Consider the following 24,434-nt stretch of genomic DNA (forward strand, 5'->3'; position numbering starts at 1 on the left):
AAAATTTCAGCATTACACTTTAACTATGAAAGTAGAAAAAGGGGGATATGTGCATGACTATCCAAATTTGGTTATTAAATTTGCAGACGTGACTTTAAAGCTTCTTTGTTTTTGGTATTTAGAAAAACTGTTCATCCTGACTTAAACTGGTAACAGATTGAAATGAAATACTTTAATACTTTGCCTGGCTTCAGTAAGAGGTTCTCATTTCTAAATTTTTTAAAGAAAGAGCTATTTAGTTATTCTGGAGCAAAGTTAAATCTGTAATGGTTGATAATATATTGCAGAGATTCTTTTGCACAGGATAGATATGCTTGATTCATGTGTTCAAAACCTGTTGTTTTGGAATTACATTTTTCTGTTAATCCACAAATACAGAAGAAGGAATGGCTTGTAAAGACATGAGCTGCAGTGTCAGGAAGGGGAAAACCCCAGTCTTCTTAGTATTCAGGGCTCAGACTAAAGAGAGGAATTGCAGTACAATACATTCCTGTGAATCTCGGTGTATGTTGCAAAACATAGCAACATCTTTTGGGGAAACTGTATACAGGGTGATTGCATTATTTTGCATCTAAACTGCCAACCAAGGAACACCTTTTAACCGATTAAAACAACAAATTGCTGTAAGGCATCCTTCCTGCTGGTAATGGGGGCCTGGGTAGTCCTGGCCCTGCAGCAGGCTCTTGGGCTTGCTAGTAACTGTGTGGTGTAGTGACGTGCTCCAGCTTTGCTCACCCCAGCACTTCGGTGCTGGAGGACCCTTGAGAGAACTTTGAGTTCCTTGTAGTTATCAATTTGCATTGAAGTAGAACATGCATAGGTGGTGATGGATGTAATCCAGGTTATGGCCATCACTGCGTCTTCCTCTCTTGCTGCCACTGATCACAGCTGACATCAAGGGGATCCCTTCCCACTAGTCAGTCAGTGCTTCAGCACTGGGCTTTCAGTTGCTCCAGAGCTTGTTTTGCCCATAATCCATCAGTTCTGATGGTACACAATTAATCACTGTAAGTTTTAATTAGAATGGTATTGGTTTTTCTGATTTTTTTCTTATTTATTTATGCACTATGGTAAATAATGAAGTTAACGCTGCTCAGTTAACACTTAGATCACCAGGAGAGAAAGGGTTCAAGAGCTGAGGTCCAAAAGTTCCATGTACTGGTAGGCCCTTATATGCACTTTAATGTTACATTATGTGCTCTTACTTGTTTTCTCTCCTGAAAATGTAAGGATTTACGTCCTCCATCTGCATACAGAGCACATATACTGTATTGTTTTGTCTATATTTTTTGCTCCTCCACATCCTGTCTTTCTTTAGTGAGTATTCCAAAAGCTCACAGCTGATGAATCCTCGTAGTATAATACCCTTTATGATAGTGTGGAACCATAGGTGTGAAGATCTCTGTCTCAGTGGACTGCATATGTTTTGCCTGTCTTTTGATAAAGTTTTGGTATGCTATGTAAAATAGTACTTTGAAGTAAGTGCTGTAGAACTGATATGCCATGACTACTTTGGCTAAATTTTGGAGTGGTAGTAATCTTGGATTGATAGGAAACATGTTTACTTACTACTGTCCCATGAAACCTCTACAAACTTCTGTTGTTGAGTAGGACTTGAAAGGAAATTGCTGCCTTGTCCATCAGAAAAAAAACCCCCAACCAACAAAACACAAAACAAAACAAAAAACCAAACAAAAAACAAAACCAACCAAACAAAAAAAGCCAAGAACCAAAACCCACAACAAAACCAAACCAAGAAACCACCCCAACAGCAGTGTTGAACTATGCACTTTGTCTCAGTCACAGATGGCAGTGAGGCTAGGAAGAAACACGTCCGGACTATGCTCTTCCTGAGTAAGCAGAGCAGCTCTTGTCCTTAAAGGTGGTTGTGCATTGGAATTTGGTGTAGTAGCAAGTCTGCAAGAGGTCTGAGTGTGAGTGCACTCTTGTCTAGTCTGCCTAATCTTATTCACGGTAATTCAAGTAATCAAGGAGCTCAAAATATCATTAAAGTTTTGAAGAGGGTGTTAGTGTAATGTGACATTAAAATACTGCCCTTTCACATTTGGGCGCCTGAGGACTCTGGGAAGAATTTGAAGCCTGTTTGCCCTCGGGGCGTGCGTGAGCCCCACCGTACTGTTCTTTACCTTCGACTCTGCTGTGGGCCGGGCGGAAGAGGATCGGGAGAAGTAGCACCCGCAGCGAGCTAATGAGGCTCGTCCAGGAGGAACGGACAGTGCCGGCACTACCCCGATCCCAGCCCGCACGCCCACCCCGCGCCGGGGAAGGGTGTTCCCGGGGCGGGCGAAGGGCGGGAAGGGGGGCGGGTTATCGAGAGGGAAAAGCCACGGCGGCTGTCGGTGCGGATCGAGCTCGCATCTAACGCCGGCGGTCGGGGCTCCTTGTCCGCCTGTGGCCATGGGGCTGCAGCCCCGGCGCGCCGCGGGTCCCTGCCCGCCCGCGGGGAGAGGCGCCGCCCTGCCCGGAGCGCGCCCCACGGCTCCCTGGGCCCGCAGCGATGAGCCAGAGGGAGCTCCCGGCCGCACCGCCACCCTGCCGCCTCTCCTGCCGGCCCCCACGGCCTCCTCCGCTGCCGCCCGGCCGCAGCCCAAGAAGCCGCCGGCGGCCGCCTCGGCTCCCAAGAAGGCAGCGCCGCGGCCCGCGGAGGAGAAGGCGCCGAGGAAGGCGCGGGGAGCGCCCCCGGAGCGGCCGGGCCCCCTCTCCAGCTCCTGGCCCTGCTCGTCCCTACAGCGGCCGCCGCCGCGGAGGGTGCCGGCTGAGCGGGGAGCGCGGCCCCAGCCCGCCCCGCCGCAGGTGCGGGGGCGCCCGGGGGCGGGCAGCCGCTCCTGTGAGAGCCTCGGCGGGGGGCCGGGGGAGGCGGCGGGGCGCTTCTCTCTCAGCCTGCCCCCGGAGGCGATCCGAGTGCTGCAGCGCCGCAGCCTGGAGCGGCAGCGGGGGCAGATCACCCCTGCGCCCGGCGGCAGAGCGACCCTGGCCCGGCGCGGCGGCGGCGACCTGCGCGCCCTGCTGAAGGTTTCGCTGCTCAACGACCAGCACCGCTACGACGACGAGGAGTACGAGGAGGAGGAGGAGGCGGGGGCGGCAGCAGACGAGGGGCTGGTGCGGAAATGCACGGAGTGGCTGCGCGGCGTGGAGAACGCGGTCGGCCGCGACCACCCCGAACGGCTGGAGACGCTGCCGCACCTCGGCACCCTCTGAGCCGCCCGGGACCGGGGCCGGGAGAGCGGCGCGGAGGGGCCTCCGGATCGAGAGGTGGGGCCGCTGTCTGCAGCCGTCATCATAGCCTTTGTCGTGCCGTCGGCGCCGCGGGTTCCGCCGTGGGGCCGTTCGCGGAGCCCCCGGACTGGAGCCGATCGGGGGGGCGGCGCCGCCGCTGGGGCGAGGGACAAAGGAGCGGCGACGGCCGGTGCTCGGAGGGAGGGCAGCTGGCTCTGGGCGTCCTGTCTCCACCCTTGGGGTTTTTTTAAGACTTACTTTAAGAGTACTTTATAAGATGTGCGTAATGGTTTTGTATATTTGTACATAAAAGTTCATTTTTATTTATTTGAATAAATGACTCCTGTGTTGCGGTAGCCTTTGCGCCTTGCTAGCTTCGCGTCCCCAGTCTGGCGGTGTCCACCAGCGCGTGTTCGCTGTCTCGATGTCCTCAAGGTAAGGATGGCGGGCCGACCACCGTGGGAAGAGCCTGATACCGTTGAAACCCAGGTTTGCTTGTTGATTCAGTTGCCGCCAACTCGGCTCTAAAGAAGACGCTGTGGCGGAGGAGACGGTGCGGCACAGGCGAGATATCGAGCAGGTGGGGGCGAGCCCGTCCCTGCTGGGGGCAGATGGTGGCGGGGGCGGCCACCGCGCCAGCGGGGAGCATCCCTCGCATGGACAAGAGGAGGAGGAGGGCGCAGTGCAGGCGGCCGTGGAGTGGGCAGAGGCTGATCAGGTCGTCTGCGCCCGGGGCCGCGTCTGCGCCGGGCAACGGGAGGGGAGCGGCTGGGTCTGTGTGTGTTCAGCGCGATTTCCCAGACAGTAATTCAGACACATCCGACCTTTCGAGCTGCTGCCAATTTACGAGGTGGAGGAGGAGGGAAGGAGGGAGGGAGCGCAGCAGCAGCATCCTTTGTCAGCGTCCCCCGGCCTCACATTGCCAGGGCCCACCGCAGCCTTCCCTGCTCCGGGCTGTGACCGTACTTCGTGTTCAGAGCTCTGTGTGTTGGGAGAGGTGAGGAGGGCCAGCGAGAGATTCAAAAATTACCGTCAGAAAAGGAAAGGTAAATCTTGAATGGGCTGACAGTTGTCTCGGCCACCTACTGCCGATCTCATATTGTTACCCGGCTTCTCAGAACAACAGTCAGACCTAAACATTTACTGTGATTCTATAAATGTTTTGTAAATGAATGTTTGAGCATTTAGGAACCCGTTAAATTGAATTACTCTTAGCAGAGTAAAACAAAGATCAGTGCCACAAATTGGGCATTATACATTTCACTTAGATGCCAGTTGTTTACACCAAATGACATTTGTGTTGACTGTTCTATTAAATCATAGAAGATAAACCTTTCTATATATTAGTTGCACTATGTAGCAGTGTGCTACATTTTGGTTTGTTCAAGCACTTTTTTCCATTTTTTTAACCTGAAATTTCAGGAATTACATGCTTTGAGAAAATATTTATTTATTAGATGCATTGATTCCATTCCATGGCTAGGCTTCGCAAACGAAGGTTTGAGAAGGGCTCTACCCACGCTTGCACCAAGTGCGCTGATGGTTAAAAAGGCCAGTGCAAGATAGACAAGTCCGGTTGCAGAAGGTACAGCAGAAAGACTCCCCAGGTGGTATCGATGAGACGCGATTCTTTCTGCGTTGTCTTTTCTCCTCGAGAGTGATCCTGCATGTGTTCTCAAAAGCAGCAGCAGCATTATAGATGGTGTGTCTCCAGGCCTCCCGATTGGAGGCCAGGGTAGACCAATGGTGGTGATCAATATGGCCAAGGCTGAGGGATTGTTTCAGGCAGTCCTTGTATCACCTCTTCAGGGCTCCTCTCTTGCGGCAGCCAGTGGCAAGTTCCCCATAGAGCACGATCTTAGGGAGGCGGTAGTCCTGCATCCTGGAGACGTGCCCTGCCCAGCGCAGCTGTGTTCTCAGCAGCATGGCCTCAGTGCTCGTGACTGCTGCCTGTTCAAGGACAGACGTGTTGGTCACAGCATTGATACTGCCATTGAAAAAGTGATGAACCACTGTAAGACGTGTGAAATAGCTATGCTCGTAGGCTGCAGAAGAAAGCAAGGGGCATGAGAATTTACAGAGTCTAATTCTATTTCATTTACACAAATGCAAAGATTCATTTGTAGTGATAGCTTATGAAATACATGCATCTTCATATGCCTTTAGCTGAGTTTGCATGTAATTCTGCTGTAATTATCAATTTTCAGTAACATCTTCAAGCAAATATGCCTCAACAATTGCAAATTTCTTGCCAAATTTAATATATGATGGATTGATGTAGACTAATTTTTTATTGTTGTTTTTCCATCTTCTAACAATAAGGAAAATGGTAGTAGTTGAGCTATAGCTGCATTTTCCTTTTGTGTCTCTTTTGGAAATGCAAGTTTACAAATGAGCATCCTGGACTCCTAACGTTGTTCCTTATAAGTGCTCTATGGTTTCTTATCAGCTATAATCAGTATCTCCAATTGCAGCAAAAAGTGATTCATTCATTATGGGCTGAAGTATGTTAAAGCTTGTGAGGCTGAAAGCTGCTTTGTTCAGAGCCTGAAGTGTGGCAAAAAAATCAATAAATTTGAATGCACAGCAGCAACAAATACAGCATGAGCTGAGGGAGTGTGAAATTGAAGAAGACGGCCAAGTCTGACAAAGGAGGAACCTGCTCAAAGTATATTAGAAAGAAGAATTTGAGAACTTGGGAATTACCTTTTTTTTCCCCTGAAGAATTGATTAGAGCACTGCTGCCCAGAGGTCATGCAGCTAGGATCTTCTGTGTTAGGTCACTGTGCATGGTAACTGGAAGTGGGACTGAGATGAGCTCATCCTGACATAAGGTTATGCAGTCCTGATTTTGGGCCGGATGTTAAGAGCCACTGGATTTTCTGAAGTCATATAACTACTGACTGACTGTAATACTACCTCCTTTACCAAATGGTAACATTAAGATTTATTGTTTTCTTTATTTGCTCCCTTTCTGTTCTCTTTGAATGATAAATGATGCCCCTAGTGTTCTGAATACTTTCAGCTGAAATGCCCATAAATCTTATAAGCAATATTAGAGGAAACAGAGGAAGATACTCCCTTCATACTAATAGTAACTTCTGTTAATTTTGCACACAGCTTACCTCTCAGTACTTTTTCAGTTAAAAAGAAAACTGTTGGGTTCTAATATCTAAAAACTGTAGATAAATTAAACATAATAAAACTATTTAAGTCATTAGTATGTGTCACAATGGACATTTGAGCTCAGTGGCAGGCTTCAAAAGACCAAAATGCCAGTGGAAATTCAGACAGTGGTGAAAACACTGAAATAAATCATTGCATTTGTCTTAGTGCAGCATCGCTACTGCTATCTAAGATCTATTATTTAATTATATGGGAATAGGCATCATATAATGAACTAATCGACTGTTCCTTTCCTAGATGAAAGAGAAAGAGCCTTCTGAACTGTTGAGAACCAAAACTTTCCATCCCACTGGTCCCCAGTCAGCCTGAGCCTCCCTCCATCTGAGACATGGGTTCAGGAGAGATTGCTATTGGCATGACTGGAAAATTCAAGTGGGATGCTGTGAAACAGCATTTCTCCTTGTCACATGTGCTCAACTAAGGTGAGAGGGCTTTCCCTGGACAATAAGGCCACTGCTGCTTCCCCCCAGTTCTCAGCCTCTGGAGCTGCTCCAGTGTAAATATGATAAGGTAAGAACCCTTCTTCTATATCGGTGAAAAAATCAGGCATGTTTAGGAATACTTCTCAGATGGCATAGATTTGATTTTACCACAAGAACCAACAAGCAGCCTGGAAGTCACTACATTTGCCTTTTGCAGTGTATTAGCCATCTCCAAAGTGCCTTAGCCTAAGCCTCCCATTCATAACCCTTTTAGCTGCTGAAGGAGAGTTAGGAGCAGCTGGTACCATGGATGCTTAAAATAATCAATAATTGCTTCAGGGTAGATAGCTTCTTCCTCCAAACACATCAGTATGATTTACAGTGGAAAAAAACACCCAACCAACACATACTCTGAGTCTCTTTTTTTTTTTTTTTCTTTCAAGGTAGCTAATAAATAGTGTTGGACTTACTGCTGTTTCTTGGCAAGCCTGAGTAAACAGAGGAAGCCCACGTTTCCCTAACCAAACAGCCCCAGCCATAAGCATCACTGAGTTTGTTCTTGGGTTCTAGCCCAAATCTCAGCTTTCCCACTCCACTGACAGTTAGTACCATCTTTCATCTCAAAGCTGGGGGGAGAGCATTGTGTTGCCCAGCTTTTGTGGTTTTTTGCGTTTTTCCTCACCAGAACGCTTGTAAAGCTCATGCAAGTGGTATTCACTGAGCTCTTGACAGACATCTCCACCTGCCCTTCCCAGCTGTGCCTAAGGGATCTGACACACAGCTGGATGGGAGCATCAGTTTGTGGGCTGCTGTCCTGAGAGGACTAGTGGGGTGGTGTTTGTGTTGACCAGCAACTGTCCTTACAATTGGGGGGCTCTTTCTTTGGTTTTGTGGGTTGTTTTTGTGAGGTACGTAAAGGCACATTCTGTTTTCTCTCTTAAGAAAAGCCTCTTTTAGGTGGTGGTTTTGTAAAGAGAAGAGCTTTTGAGAAGGTTTGGCTTTGGCACTTCCTGGAAGAGAAATCACTGCTTTGCAATGACCAGGTACAGTGATGTGCAAGCCCCCAGCTGACACCACTGTAAGGAGGTGAGCCCAAAGGATGCCAAGTAACTATCCTAACAAACCCTACTGCAGTTCACTTCCTGGTCTCCAAGAAAGATGTGAATGTTTCTTTCCCTTGCCAGGGAGGAAAACCTGAAGTAATAGTCTCTTGAAATAGTGCTGGTAGTTTGTTATTTATGGCTGCTCTTGTTACTTCAGAATATAGGGAAAACATGACTGAACATGACTGACTGAATGAATGCCTGCAACAGGACTGCTCAGCTGATGGGCTCTGGTCTGGATCTCACCCAGCTTCAGGACCAAGCAAGCAGATGGATGTGGTATGGGTTAGGAGCTACTTCCAGAGAAAGAAGCTGTTTCCCAGTGATAACAGTAAGATGAGTGCATAGACAATCAAATAAGGTCTTTTAGCCTCTTTTAATTTTATCAAAAGAGTTGTTAAAGGTTATTTTTGGAAGGACATTATTTAAAATCCATTTTTTCCCTTCCTTGCAATGTACGGTGAGGGCCTGAGAGTTCTGGGATGGCTTAAAGGTTTCTTCGTTCCTTTCCCTCCCAACCCCCATAAAATGGAAGATATGAAAAACATGCAGCCTGTGTTTTGCAGTCAGTTGTCTTGAGTTAATGACTGTCCTGGTTTCGTTTGAGATAGAATTGATTTCTTCTCAGTACGGTGCTGTGTTTTGGATTCAGCATGAGAATAATGTTGATAACACACTGATGTTTTTTGCTAAGTCCTTTTCATCTTAAGTCAAGACCTCTTTATGTTTCGTGCTCTGCCAGTGAGGAGGTACACAAAATGAAAACTGGGAGAGAACATAACCAGGACAGGTGACCAGGACAGGCCAGAAGGGTATTTCATACTATAGAACATCATGCCCAGTATATAAACTGTGGGAGCTACCCAGAATGGGGGCTGATCTGGGTTTAGGGTCTAGCACTAGTCAGCAGGTGATGAGCAATTATACTGTGTATCATTTCTTTGGTTTGTGGTTTTGTTTTATTAATTATCATTGCTATTATATTTTACTTTGTTTCAACTATTAAACTTTTCTTAACCTACAAGCTTTACTTTTGATTGTCCCTTCTATTCCACGGCTGGGGGTGGGGAGGTGGTGAGTGAGTGGCTGCATGGTGCTTAGTTGCCAGCTGGGCTTAAATCATGACAGTGATATTAGGTCATTCTTATTGTAAGGGCCCACGTTTTGGGTGGAAGTGCTAGGTGTAATAAAAACTGTAAGAATTATTTCTTCTCCCGGAATTAGTTTTACTTTTTGTTCAGTGAGGGTCAACAGATGTTCATCTCTCAGCACTCTGACTGAAAGGAGTGTAATACTTCCATTATCTTTTCTGTCACCATCACACTTGGGTGTTGGTCAGAGCTGAGCTTTGAATGAAAAGACAAAAAAGTTCCTAATTAAGCATAAAAATAAATTAGCACAGAAGCTATTACCTTCTTAGCAAATAGCACAGGAGAGAGCATACTGTAGCAAATTCTGGTATTCTGAATCTTTTTTTTTTTTCCCCTAAACATTCTCTTGTCTGCCAGAGTTTCACCAACCAGCATGGTCCCAACAGCCGGGCAGGTAGTCACACAGTGAGGAGCTAGGAAATGATTCACAGCATTTGCTTTGCCAGGGAATTTTCTGAATAGCAAAACCCGAGTGGGAACAGCACTAAGCAACCAAACTCTCAGTGCTTTAGATTAAAACCTATCAGAGGCTATTTAGGACTAGGATAGAAGTAGGAAGAAGTAAAAGCAAAATTCTGCAGAAAAGGCTCTCGATGAGTGAAGCACCTGAGAGCAATTGGCAAGGAAAAAACTGCGGGGTGGAGGTGGAGCTGCATGGTGGGGGTGTCCCGAGGCGAGAGGTGTCCTTGGCTGGGGCCATGCCTCTCCCCCGGGATGGGGAACCACGGGAACCTCCCGGGAGTGCCAGAGGGGACAGAGTGGGGGCCGTCCCTCTGTGGGGCCCCATTGCCCCTGCTCCCCTTGTGCTGGCCTGGCCCGGGAAAGAGTTAATAGTTCTCAGTAAGAAGCTGCGGCTTTACTTTTCTCTCTCCTTTTTGTTTGTATTTTGTTGATGTTGTTGTTGTTTTTGCTTTAACATAATGCGTTTGGTAATTATGGCTATGTTCTTTGAAAACATTTTATTTGCTTAGTGCCTAGTATGTGAAGATCTTTAAAGAGATCCAGCCATTTTAGTAGATGTTCATATAATATAGTCCTCCCCTTTTTTTCCCTTCTGCAGCAACCACTGTTATAGCTTCTCATCTCATTCCTCATAATGAGCGAAACCGGTCTCCCCTTCTTTCCCTCACCCCTGCAGTGCAAAGTTTCAAAGCAAAGAGAAAAAGAGTCAACAGTTGAATAAATGTTTCTGTGACACTGTTGTGTGGGACTATGTGTCATTTTATCACCACGTGAACTACTGAACAGATCCTGAGAGTGAATTTCATGCCTCTTACCAGGTGGGTTGTCCTACACGTTCACACGCCTTCTCCACATCAGTTTGCAATGCCTGAAATCTCTTCTCGAGACAGGCCCAAACACTCTGCACAAACATTATTAAAAAAGACCACTATGATGCCCTGGTGTTAAGTACTTGTTAAGAAGATATTTTGTACTGCTCACTGTATTCAACCATATGTTCTATGGAGACTGGATGTTTTTCAATTAATAGGTAGTCCCTGAGCTGCTTTTAACTTTGAGAAAAATGTTGTACGAAGACTTCATGCAGGTCATTTTAAGGTAGAAAATAATATGTCTTGGCAGGTGTATGTGTGGGGTAATGCACAAGATGTCATTAGGATGTGATTCTTTTAAATTACACATACATGGAAAATACTAATCTATTGCTTTCAATCTCATTTAATTTTTCCCAGTGAGATTACAAAAAGATTTTCTCAAAATGGGAAATAGTCTGACCCAGACACTATTAATGATCACTGTGATATCTTTAACTGAAAACTGGCAATATTGCAGGGGGAAATTACTGTGAAATAGCAAATATTTAATTCATATTGATGCTTACAATGCTTTTTGGACTGGTTTTTGCTTCCTGGCATATTTGGGAAAGTTTACTGCGCAGGATAGGGCATTCATGTGCTTATTGCTAACCTTGTCATACTGACAGTTCATTGTTGGGATTGTATTTTTTTTCTTTTTTTTGGAGTTCTTATGGAATATATGTCTCTATAGTGGTTCTCTCTGCTATTTGAGATTTAAAAAATGCTGCAATTTGTGGATTGTTTGAAAAATGCCAGTTACTTCTAAAGATTTAATGAAATTTCTGAAAAAGTAAGCCAATGACCTATAGGCTTGAATCTGTTAATGAGAAATCTCTGCCTCCACTGGCAAGTTATTTAAAAGATGATGAAAGCCAGAGGAACATACATTGAGAATGTGCAGCTGTCAAAACTGCAGACTAGGGGCAGGCAAAGGACTAAGAACATGGGTTATCTAGGGCAGTACTGAAGAGTAAGTAGAACCATGGACTACAAAATTCACCTGCCAAATGGTGCTCTCATCAGAATGAGCAGCTGGAGAACTGTAGTGAATCAAGTTAGAAATCCTAAAACACACCTTTCCTGAGTCTGAAAGGTTGATTTTTTTTTCCTTTTTTTTTGGTGGGAGGAGGGAGGAAAAATGTTCTGTGATTTTATTTTCTTTTTCTTAACTTCAGAATGATTAATTTCAAAAGAAATTTGAAGGTAGTAAATGTATCTCTAACCTCTAGTGGATGAATACAGATTTCAAGCAGAGCAGAAGGAGCTCAGGAAACTGGTTGCAGACAGCTGTGCCACCACTGGCTGATCCCCAGCTGTGGCAGGACCTGCTTGGCTCAGCTGGCTGAGCTGCTTAGCATGCCTGCTTCCCAAACCATCAAATCCTGTGAGCTGGAAACCTTTGCTCATCTGGTTTGCTTTGACTGATACAACTAGGGAGAGCTTCCACAAGGGGCTGAGTCAATAGATGCAAATGAGATGTTTTGCTATAAATCTTGACTGTGCCCAGCAGGTCAGCACTGACCACCTGAAGAGTTCACTCTGCACCCTATTTTTTCCTCTTTAGGGGGGGTGGGAGTGGGGGGGCTTAAACCATTGCTAGTTAGAAGCACATGAATAGAGAAGAGGTGGTGTTAGTAGTCACACAGGAGCTTATTTCCATGCCTCTTGGATGGGGTCACATAAAAAGCAGGATTTCATCACACCTGATGGTCACAAATGTGCCTACATTGACTGGTTTAGTTGTTTACAGGGGTAATAGCAAGTTGTGTGAGTGATCCTTGCTCGCACCATTGTCTGCATACTGCTGGACAGCAAAGGGGTTCAGTTTTGCTTGAGAAGCAAGCAGAGCGGGTCACTAAGGCTCCTTTCTTTTTTTTCCTTTTTTTTTGTTTTCTATTTCATCATGAAAAGAAAGAAAACAGTTTACAAGAACATATCTTAAGGTGTTTGGTGTTTATATCCCATTTATAGACCTGTAATTCATCCTCAGTTAATATAACAACAAAGTTAATAAAATAACCTTTATTTTGATTCTCTGAATGATTCACCATCCCTCTTTGTGGCTGTTTTGTTCAAAAATAAAGGGGGAGAGGTTATCCTGAGTACAAAGGGAGATGATAAAAGCTTCAGTCTGTTTCTGGACCTCCTACGTAATATTGCCATAGTAACAAGGAGCTGAATGTGGCTGTTCATCACTGAATGCTGAGGTAAAGCAGACACTCTTCTTATTCAAAGGAATATTACTAAAATACATATTTTTTAAGGGGTCAATAAGGAATCAGGAAAAAATTACCTGCCTTACTTAGCACACTCTGTAAGCTAATAATAAAGTGCCACTTTGAAAGAAGACAGGACAAGTAAGGCATTTAGCAAACATTTATAATGCTGTAAATCAGAGCATTTTATCTTCCACACAAAGCAATGCTGAGGTGTGATGTGCAGTCACGGATAATATATTTTGACATAAAAATTACATGAGACAAGCAGCTCTCTTTTCTTCTGCTTAATACATTTCTGGCATGGCCGTTGGCTGTGGCTATTGCCAAATATTTGCACTGCAGCATTGACTGGCTGGCCTCTAATCCAGATTATAGTATAAGTGGGTAAGGTATCTTGTGTTTTTAGAACTGCATGATGTCACCTAGATCCTGGTGCTATATTTTAACCATTAAACCACCTCCAGAGGGGATTAAATTCTGTTCCAGGTGTGTGCATCAGGTAAGTATGTATATCTTTGACATTTCAGTGGAAAAACGAATAGCTTAATTGCTCACAGGAAAAAATTGGGAAGGATAAAAAAGTGCACCCATTTCAGTGTACTATTACTAGTGTAAATACTGTTACTACTGTAACTTCTCTATGCTTTATAGTAAGAATTAGATATTTAACTTGTCGCATTTCTATGTCCAATAGCAGCTTCCCCCCTGCCTTTTTTAACTTTTCTGGATTTGATCAAATGATGGATTAACAATGAAATTTGTTACTCTGCACACACTCTTAAAGGCCTTATTAAATTGCAAAATGTTGATCTGGTGTGGTTTTGTTTTTGTTTTTTTTTCTTTTCTGAAGGCTTTTTCAGTCTGAAGCTTGTTTAAAATGAGAGCTTGAAGCATGGAGCAGAACCTGACTATCAGCCACGGCTGCCTTCTGAGATCAGGGGGTAGGAAATTGCAGAAATGGAGACTGAGCTGAGAGTGCTGGAAAATCCCTGTGAAATGCCAAAGTAAATGGATACCCCAACTCCTTCTGTGACTGACTTAGGTAGCAGGTGACAAACTGGCTCCACAGGCAGAACCACTTTCTTCCCTCAGCTCTGTGCTGGCACCCAGGCAATCCTACGTGTGCTGGCAGCTGCTGGAGCAGGTTAGGTGGTACATGAGGTGTCATTTCTTTGAGAAGGCAGGAGGTAGGGTGGCCTTCACTTTCTCCTCTTTGAAAAGGGCACCCTGGGCAGTCAGATACACATGCACACCACGGTTGTGGAGTCAAGCGCACTGAAGTTAGGTATGAAGTAGTTCAACCATCCCCCTTTATTTATGTGCTCATATAGCCTTTTTATAAGTGATCTCTACATCACTTACATGCTTAGAATTTGGGTTTCCAGGTGCAGCCTAGTTGTGTATCTGGGAGTTTTTATGCCTTCCGGTGATGGATTTTACAACAGCTCCCTGCACTGGCCGGTGGAAAATGCCAGAACCTGCCTAATTATGCAGCCTGTTGGGCTGCATGTTGACATGTTCTGGTTCATATTGACTGTGTTGCCTGGTAAAAGGCTGGCAAATCCAAACTTTCAAGTTCTGAGCGTACTAATGGGGGCTTTCTTGTATTTCATCTGCCAGGGAGTCTGCGTGGAAGGGAACAAATAAGGATCGTGTAACTTGGTCTCTTTCCACAGTTTGAACACTTGCCTGAATTGTATTTTTATTGCTTGTCTATGAGTAATAAATACTTTTTTTTTTTTTTTTTTTCCTGTGAAACTGTGTCCTATCTGACTTGTGGAGCTCCGGTTTCAAAATCAGCCCTTAGGATTTCAAGGGCAGCTTTGTGTGCGTGGGAAACTGTTGTTCATGAGGAGGCAGGAAACAAAGATTTGGAAGAGAGAAAATTTATCTGTGGGTTACTGTTTCTTTCAGATTACTGTAATTAAAAGAAAAATTGATAGTTTTAGGAACAAATGAAGTGCAGGATTCCTCTCTACCTGGTTCATGTCCTGGTCTTAGGGAAGAGTTATTGCTTCATATGTGTCCTCTTTGCCTTGTCTAATAGTCTCAGAGAAGTTTAAATATTCTTCCTCAATGTAGTCAATAGCCTGGTTGTTATGTTGCTTTCCTGGAAGGTGAGGGAATGTGGATGTGAACTGTTCCATGCAGAGGAAGTGAGTGCGGTGACCACTACTGGTCTGTTACTCAAAGTGTGCCATTTTTTAGGACAGTTTGCACCATCAGAGAGATGACAGTGAAATGTTTCTGCTTGTGAGGGAGCCCAGCTCCTATAGATGTCTAAGTCGATAGCTAACTCATTACAATAATGTTTAGTGCAACATCTGAGTGTAGATTTGAGAAACATTTTCTTGGACACTTCTTTGTTACTTTAGGGATTTTTCTTCCCCATCTCTGCAGCCAGGGTATGAAAAAAAGTTAATGCTCCTGTGAGAGGGCAAATCTTCAGCCCTTTAGCCCTGGGCTTTGTCAGAGTTTGATGTCTGGCTTGGACTTGTGAATGCTAGTCTGTGAGCTGCAATACCTAACACCTAGATGGGGTAATGCCAAGTGTTGCCTCACTGTGAGTGTATCCCTCTTTTGACTGCAGTGGATTCAGGCCCTTGTCTTAATTTCTATGTGTTGTGATGCAGGTGCTTTTGCACAACAAAAATCTTTCTGTTTGGGGAAAAAGATAATGTAATGAAGATAGGACTATAATGTGTACTTTCTGTGGTTATTTGTTTAAATTCTTTAGAAAAAGTAGACAATGTATCATCTAACAGAAAGATGAAGAAATGTTGACACAAGGCAGTGTTGGTTTATGTTGGGGTTCAGTATGGTATCTTATGTACTGCCAGCAATTAATCCAACACATGAATGACCAGTTAAGAACATTAGCACACAAACAGGCAGATTTGAACTTGGATTTAACAGTACATTTACAGTGACTTCTCAGCAGTTGTGTTCATTTGGGCTAAGATCTGGCTCACATAAAGGATCGATATGCCAACATATGTATTTGATTTTTCATCTGCTGAATACTTTTTCTGCTTGTCCTTGTGTAATTGCCAGGATGCTGCACACTGTAACTCACCCTTGTGTAAGGCCAGTCTTGTATTCCTTATGTTGTTTCCTCTTCTTTCAACAACCACTTGTTGATTGATTCTTCACCCATCTCGAGGCTGAATGACTGGTGCTGCAGGAGGTATGGAATCTCAACAGTAAAACGTATACTGCATACAAAGTCTTCAGCTTTGCAGGTGGAGAGTTGCATGAGCTTAAAAGGAGTCTTGGACTGTCTTGTTCCAGAAAGTTTTCTTATGGTAGTTTAATTACTTCTTTGTTTAGATTTCTGCACCTTTGCTGTGCTATCTTCAAGCCCCTTTGATGTTGGTCCAGAAATAAACTTCACACCTGTGTTGGTAGGGAAGAGGTGAAGAGCCACTGACTCACAACAATACCTCTTCATCTAAGCTTATGTATATGTCTGTTTTGTACGTTCTCTGTAGAATAAAGCTTCGAGCTCAGCTCTAGGAAGCTTACTGAGTTGTCTAAGTATAGTGCTGCTGGGAACCTCTGTGTGGGAAGAGGCAAATGAGATATCACCAGGGAGATGCTACACGATGGAGTGGGGGAGGGGGAAATAGGAAAATAAGGTTGATGTGAAGAAGAGTAGACAGGAGCTTAGGGACATGGCACAACAACAAAATACCTCAGTCTGTGGCACGGTTCCATTTCTCTCTCATAAATCTTGTACTGCACACATGGTTCTCAGTAGCATCATCTTGCCTCTAGAGATGCGAGCACCTGCACCATCTGTCAGCCTTGACCTCAGAGGCAGGACATCCCTGGCTGTTTGCTGGTAACTCAGTGCGGATGTGCATTGATTTAAAACCATAGAATAATCAGCGCTTTTCCCCCTTGCTGCTTTTGACAGAACTGCAAAAGTTTGCTTCTCTTTGCTGCCCAGGATCCTTCACATGTTGGATTTAAAAATGAGAGTTGAACAGGCATGGCTGGAATTACTGCCACTTCCTTTAGCCCTCTCACTTACAAGACACTGTCAGTGCCATAAGGTATTATTGCTGTCTTTCTTTGCTCCGGGCACTGTTGCTGCCTCATACTTGGAGAGAGGGCTGTGAGGTGGGTGCCGAGGCTGCCTTCCACTCTTCTCACCACAGTGGGTGCCTGCAGGCCTTTCTGCAGGGTGGGAACCACCAGGATTATGCATGTTTGCTCGTGTCCTTGGTAACAATGTATTACTTACAATGAAAGCGAGATTCTTCCCACTTCAAGCAATTTGCCTCTTGAGCAGCACTTTGGTTTTTAACCAGTGAGATGGATTTTGCAAATAAGCTGGAGGAGGAAGTAGTGGTGCTTTATGCTTATGTTTTTGTGTTTTGTTCTTGTTGTTTTCTTTTAACAAAACAAAGCTTCTTTTTAAATGTCATTCATTTTTATTGTCCGTACTGTCATTTTGCTTGTTGTCACATCTGCCTCATTTTGCTGCTTATGAGATATATATATTATCTATTTACTGACTTTCAAAATCAATCATTGGCATTCTTGAGATTTCACAGCAACAAATAGTACTAGTGAAAGAGAGAAGCAATATTGTGCAGGAATAAGTGCAGTCAATAATGCCAGATATTTCTGCGAGATGATAGCTATTTTCTTTTCAGGTGTCAGTTTCCTGCAAAAAAGAAAGGCGTGGTCAGACTTGATCTCAAATAGCACTTGTGAGGGACGAGTGAATGTGCATGTTAACTGCTTTGTGTTGCCTCTTGACCTCTGGTGGGGGAGCTTGTACCACCTCAGAAGCATTGCCACAAAAGCTATGGCCCTGTATGATTTGGGATGAGAGATGCTTTCTGAAAGGGCTGTTTCTTGGAATGACACTTAGGAATTTGGTGAGCCCAGAAAAGTATCAGGCTTTAGCCAGAGTTGGATGCTGAACCATTGATAATTTAGAATAAACCAAGGAAAAAACATCTCACAGATAGAATACACTAACTAATGTAAGATTTTTCTGTATCTAGTACATGAATACTTTAGTTCCTCAAGTCAGATACGAGGTCACAGGTCAGTGCAGGACAAAGAGCTGACCTGTTTTATGCTCTTGCCACTAAAAACCCATTCCAACCCAGACCTCAAAAATGAGAGTACATGCTTATCCTGAACCTCCATGTTGTACTTGCCTGGAATATTTGCTTAGGGATGGTCTAACAGATAGCTTGTTCAATCAGGTAGTGCATCTCTTCCAGATTAGTCTAGTTTTAGTGAGACATTTTCAAAAAACTCTTTTTTTCTTTTTGGTCTGTGCTCTTAAGAAATGCTTTGATTCTTTGATATCCCAACACAGTTCTGCGTGGTTTTAGATGTGCAACAGGCACCCAACAAATCAACATAGTTTATTTCTTTGTATCAAAAATTTGGGCAAGCCTTGCCTTTCTGTGAATCATCAGAGCTGTTGTTCTGCCGCAGGCCAACCCTCCAAGACCTTCAGCTTTGCCCATGTCCTGCAGGCTGTAAGTCACACCTGCCTACCTACTATGGATGTCCCTGATACACTAATTGCATCACACGTGGCACAAGAAGCCTTGCATTTCAGCAGGACTTATAGGTTGTTTAGGATGACATTTTTGTGGTTTGCTGGTGCAGCCTCTAGAATTTTGGCTGCCCATTTCTGTTCTGTACAGCAGAAGAATGTGTCTGCTGAGGGTTAATTTGTCAGTTAAGTGTGCACAACTTCCACTCCAGTTTACTGGAGGTGACTGAGAACAAGAAGAAGGTTCTTGGCATTTAAATATGGGTAGTATGGAGAAGTGTGTTATTACAGCCAGCTATATCCTAGCTTCATTCTGGTTATTGGCTCCAGTTAGCCCCAGGTTTCATACCTAGGGGTAGCAGCCCAGGCACATGTATTGAGTCACTTACTCAAACCCTTAGAAACACAGTCCTCACACTAGTTCTTTATATTTTGAAGTAGAGTGTTAGCCTATGTTATTGCTTCATAGTAGCAAAGTTAAAAGTACTTATGAATTAAATGCTCAATTACATGCTCAATTAGATGCTTCAATTGCATATGTTTTAGCAGGGTCTGAATTATATATTGGCAAAGACAAACCAGATGGTAGCCATTGCCACAATTGCACAGCCTCTCTTCTTTTTGGCACTGATTTATCTTTGTACAGAATATCAAACATGGCAAAGAGAAGAGGATAAAAGGCAAATGAGCATTTAGTGAGGGTGATGAGGAAGGTATGGTGAAGCAAGCCCTGATGGATCAGGTCATGCCATTATGGCAGGTTACCTGTAACCAACAGTAGTGAATTTCAGGATTTCTGATCGAGTAGCAAGGAAATGGTTCTGTTGCCCAAGGGCTGGAATTCCCTGTTTCATAGCTGGCTGCCAAGAGAGTTTCTATGCTGGTGATAAGAGAATGGATACAGACATCTGTTGTGGTCACTCTAGTGGTATGTTCAATTAATTTGTCTATTTTTAGTCTTATGTCTGTGCAGGCAAGAGAAATATTTGACTATATAGCCTAAATATTTTTAGGTGTGGTATTTTGCTGTTCCTTTGCTTCAGTGCTCATTGTTTTCAACTGCTAGCAGGTGAGAGTCTGCAGATGAAGGCTGGTAAAGAGTTCTTTGGTCAATTTTGGTATAGAAATGTATATCACCTGTGTGTCACATTAGAGTTGACCTTGATTAACCAGGACATTAGGGGGATGGTATTCAACAGTATTTGCTTGATAATGGCATATGCAAATATGTGCTATATCAGAGGACACTTGTTAAGAAAGCTTTTGAGGTGAGTGTTGTGGGATACTCTCAGGATTTTCTTATGGTTAGTGCTCAGCTTTGGTGTTTACTTTATCAGGGTGCAATTTGACACATATAGATCTCAGCTCATGCCTTGCTAATAACCCCAAGAAATGTGCTTTTTCTTCAAGTACCATCATGCCATTTGCAGGACAATGGCATGCAGTAATATAGCAGCTATGATTTTGTGGTGCCAGAGACAGTAACTGTATGCAGTTGAAAAGACACCATGTATTCAAACTTCTTAGCTGCACCTGTTGAGATTTACAAGGGGTAATGGTTTGAAACTGAAGGGCAGTCAATTTAGATTAGATATAAGGAAGAAGTTTTTGAGAAGGAACGTGGTGAAACACTGAAACAGGTTGCCCAGAGAGGTGCTGGATGCCCCATCCCTGGAAACATTCAAGGTTAGGCTGGAGAGGCCTCTGAGCAACTTGGGCTAGTTGAAGACGTCCCTCCTCATTGTAGTGGAATTGGATGAAATGTCCCACCACAAACAATTCCATGATTCTACAACTCTGCTGGAAGTTTGAATGTACTTTTCTCTCAGAAAGCTGATTCCTATGGCTTTTCTTTTTCTCCTTTACTGTTACTCTGATCCCACATAGCTGTTTGGCATATTATGCAGCTGAGGTGACATCTCTGTTCATCAGGGCAGCTAATGATCCAAACTCCCGGAGACTGGGGCAGCAGATAGGAACAAGCTGCGGATGCCGGGGCTCAGAGGAGGCGTGCGGGCGCTGAAGGACACTCAGGTCAATGTTGCCATCTACTGGGGCCCTACAGGAGTTGCCAGTTGCGTACAGCTGGAAAACTCTGCCGCCTTGTATTTGTAGTCCGGAGCTGGAAAGTGAGCAGATAAGAGCAGATGTCAGCAGATAAAAAGTAAAAACCTCTCGTCCAAGTTCTTTCAAGCTGAGTTTAGAGAAAAAAGGCTTCCAGAAACTGGGAAAGGAAAAGATTCTTGGACTAAATCTGCTGGTGCCTTCCCCTTTCCCCAGAAAAAAAAGCCACCACCAGTATGAACATTTCCTTCAAGCAATACTACTGGCCTGTACTTTACGATACTTGTAAAGTGTTCTGTACAAGGTGGTTTTGCTCATATTCATTGCTCTGTGCCCTGAACGTCTCAATTTCCAAATTAGTCAACCAGTACTTACATCAAATAAAAGTGTTAATATTTTTGTGCTACAGCAAATAAAAGTGTTAATATTTTTGTGCTCCTAAGAGGCGTGTAGCACTAGGAGGAGAGGAAATTTATGCCTCATCTTCTTTGTTGCATTAATTAGTTTTCTTTTACCTATGTAATGCAGATAGATTTGTTAGGAAGATATCAAAGACCAGTCTGTCTCTTCAGTTTTAAGGACACATTAAAACAAGTATGTGAAATGACATTTCAAAGGGCGTATTATTTAAACAGTTTCAACTTGCTAAGCAACTTGAATCCCTTCAGCTTTTCCTTTTATTTTCCTTCTATCCAGGATATACATAAGTGTGTTGATAACAGAAGAAAAATACATTTATTTAAGAACAACAAAAAAAATCTGTCAAGGGTAAATTAGTGATACACCCCATCCCTCCAACACCCACTGCCTTGCCTTTTCTCTCCCCCCTCCCCCCCAGTGCCAGTTTAAAATGTACTAGGATCTCTACAGCCAGATAAATGCTATTTATGACTCCTACCAGGACTTGCTGAATAGGGAAGTTCAAAGGCAGAGAATTCAGATCTCAGTATCTGATTTTTATCATCAAACAAAATTTTGAACAGCAAAAGATGGAAAAAAGTGTGAAGTTTGAAGAGGCAGGGAGGATGTTGGACAGAGGGAGTAGCCAATATTTATGTATTAAATTCTTCGAATTACAAGAAGAAATCTGTTTTCAGAAAGACTTTATATTTTCCTCTGAATGCTTTCTTGGTACAGAAAAACATTTTCTATCTCCAGTTCAGCTAAAATGGACCAATTGGCACTGAGGGCTGGAATTATTAAGGTGCAGCTTTGGCACAGATTCATATATCTTTGAACAATTCATGTATTATAATAATAACTCAGCAGGTTTAAAAGCAGTAAACAATGACTATACATGAAACACAATAAAAGCAAAATATATCAGGCAAAAGGAAGGGAGTTTACAACAGTAACTACAAGAGTAATTATTTTTTCCGATGATAGGTGCAAAGGCACGTGAGATATTAAAACCACTTTTCTAGTTATGCAGTCACTGAAAAAATAAACTAGTAAGAATTGTGATGTTCTGTTTTCTTTTTTTACTTTGATATTTGAAGAAATTCTGAAATAAATAATATAAAAAAATATACAATCTTTTAGTAACACACTGAATGAAACTGCTGTAACAAGAAACTGCAGACAGCCCAGCAATCTCCAAACAGTTTTTATAGCTTGCAATTCACCAAATGCCAATTGTGGAAATCTCCTTCCTGTCTGTCACTCAGGTTGCTAACAGTGGCATCCTTTTATGGACTCTTACCCTTTGCAGTTGCTATTCTTTCTTTTCCTCAGAAGAGGAGAAAGGCTTTCCAAAATTTTCACAGGTGAAGCATGCCATATTTTCAGGAAGCACTGGGGAACAATCCTGCCAGGAGTGAAATAGCACATTTATTTTGGTGATATGCCAGCCTGCAAAATCCCTGTGGACATCAATATCTAAATGTTAGGGGTTGTAGGTTTGGTCTGTCAGCTTGGCTGCACAACAGCTTTGTTACTTGATAGGAATTCTCCTCCCTTATGCATAATCCTCCTTATGCATTAAGGTTTTTGTTCCTGGTGGTATTATTTTGTCTAGCTATGAATTTCCACATGCTGTCTTGGACTGTTATTGCCCAGCTTGTGATTCTGTTTTTACAAAATCTTGTTAAGCTGGCTTGCTGACAGAAATACAGTCAGAGCAGTGAGCTGAATTTTGTTCATTTGCAACTAGCCTGCAGGCAGAAACAGTTCTTGTCCTCTCTCATGTTCTGTGGCTTCTGTCAGCTCGAGGATTTTGTGCTGACGTGCCCTGTTGCCCCTTAGCAAAGTTTTCCCTGGGGTATCCTCATCTCTTTACACTATTTAGTCCTCCAGCAGGGTCAGTGAAGACATGAACGTGTTGGCCTCTGAAACAGATGCCACAAATCAGTCTAGCACTTCTTTCTAATTTTAATGGAGATGAGCTACTAGTTGTAATTTCTCGAATCTCTCAGTTAAGATGTAGAGAGACCGTAAATCTTAAAGCAACAAACATCCCCAAATCCTACACTTTGAAGTGAGTAGGAGCTCCTGGGTCATCAGCACTTTTCGGAAACAGGCTGCTTAACTAGGTGTCCGAATCCATTACAGTCTTTTTTCTTTTTTCTTTTTTCTTTCTGAAAACTTTGGTCTCAATGTTTGAGGAAACATAAAATAAAACATTTGCACGGTGTTAGCAGCGCCTCTCTGAACAGCCTCATACAAAGCCAGTGGATACTGTAGCATCCAAACTCAGCACTCCTGTGCCAAGCCAAGCATTTGGCTTGAGGATTCATTACATTTATTATTGCTAAATTTTGTTTGGTGGGATGTATTTTGGGGTTTTGTTTGCTTTCAACTTTTTATCAATAAAAATTATGAAAACCAAACCAAGAAAACCTAACCCAAATGTCAGGCTTGTTGTGGGGGTTTTATTTTGGTTTGGTTTTTCCTTTTTTTTTTTTTGAGTTTTTCTAAGTTTCTTCTATCAGGACTTTTCATTCCCTATCTTACATTGTCTGCTTTCAAAACTTACTTGGGTGTGGGATGGGATATCCTAAACAATTGCTGCAACATCTGCTAAATCATGTTTCTTTGCAGAGTATAACACAACTAAATGAATGCAATATATTATGTTCTTATTCTTGCTTCCTCATTTCTGTCTTAAACTGAAAATTCAGTTTAAACTCCACAGTCTCCATAGAAGAATAATGAGTTAATCAAGCTGTGTGCTGTTACTTGAATTGGAGACTTTTTTAGAAGAACTAGTACAATTTTTCCAGTATATAACTGTATAAGCAATATAGTGAAACACAGATTTAAAAAGTAGACCAATTTCTGATAAATTCTTTATTTCATCAATTAGGAAAGGAGGGGAAGAAACATGAAGGTGGTACCATGACTTATCATCTATTATGGAACATATCATGGCACAAGTGTTTACATTTTACTTCAGAGTAAACTCTTCAGCCTGTGTTGGCTGACTCTTGAGGGCTGACTCATCCTGCCCAGCAGCCTTCAGCAGCCTGGCTTGTTGGACTAACAGCCTGAGTGGTGTGGAACTTTTGTTTTAATGGCACAGCTACGCTTCCGCCACAGCACTTTGTAATCTCATGGTGAGCAGGTGCTCATAATTTGTATTGGGGGTTATTCTGTCTGAATAATCTTGTACTAAGCCTTTAGTACTTGGGCATCACAGATGCCCAAGCATTGCAAAGAAGTGGGTAAGAGCTGAACCCTGTGCTGGGAAGTGTGGTGCTTCACTATTGCTTGTAACTCTGCAGCATTATTTGTGTGTTGAGTCTTTGACAGGCTGCAGCAGAACCATCAGCAATCCGATTTCCCCCTTTGTAACCACATGATCTGGACCTTTACTCGGTGGAGATGGTTTTTGCGGTGGTGAGTTTTTGTGGTGGTGAGTCCCTCAGGGTGGTGAGTCCCTCAGGCAGCTCTCCTGCCCAGAGGTCCCAGCATGATGATACTTGTGTCCTAGCAATTGCAGCCAGAGAGAGCCATGAGAATATGTGAGAGAACCAGTGCTGCAAACACCATGGTCATTGAACAAGGAGGGGAAGGTGGTGCTCCAGGTGCTGGAGCAGATATTCCCCTGCAGCTTGTGGTGCAGGCTGCTCCCATGCAGGGACCCATCCTGGAGAAGCCTCTTTCTGAAGGACTGCACCCATGGAAGGGACCCACACTGGAGCATGATCATGAAGAACTACAGCCCATGAGGAGGACTCACCTTGGAGGAGTTAATGGAGGACT

At 43.5% G+C, this 24,434-nt stretch overlaps 1 protein-coding gene across 5 annotated transcripts; it reads left to right on the plus strand.

The window, feature by feature from the left end:
• Positions 1 to 86: 86 nt before the first annotated feature.
• PRR18 (proline rich 18) lies at positions 87 to 8,972 on the plus strand. 5 transcript variants are annotated; one of them, XM_050314641.1, is made up of 3 exons: positions 87 to 6,933; positions 7,788 to 7,888; positions 8,106 to 8,972. In XM_050314641.1, exon 1 carries the CDS (start codon positions 2,419 to 2,421, stop codon positions 3,217 to 3,219), a length of 801 nt encoding a protein of 266 aa, XP_050170598.1. In that variant the 5' UTR covers positions 87 to 2,418; the 3' UTR covers positions 3,220 to 6,933; positions 7,788 to 7,888; positions 8,106 to 8,972. The 5 variants fall into 5 exon arrangements, with proteins under 5 accessions (XP_050170598.1, XP_050170596.1, XP_050170597.1 ...); XM_050314639.1 differs by having other exon boundaries at positions 87 to 7,888; XM_050314640.1 differs by having other exon boundaries at positions 7,788 to 8,972.
• Positions 8,973 to 24,434: the final 15,462 nt, after the last annotated feature.

The sequence above is a fragment of the Myiozetetes cayanensis genome, unplaced genomic scaffold, assembly GCF_022539395.1.
Source record: "Myiozetetes cayanensis isolate MyiCay16 unplaced genomic scaffold, myiCay2020 scf2-11, whole genome shotgun sequence".
Lineage (NCBI taxonomy): Eukaryota > Metazoa > Chordata > Aves > Passeriformes > Tyrannidae > Myiozetetes > Myiozetetes cayanensis.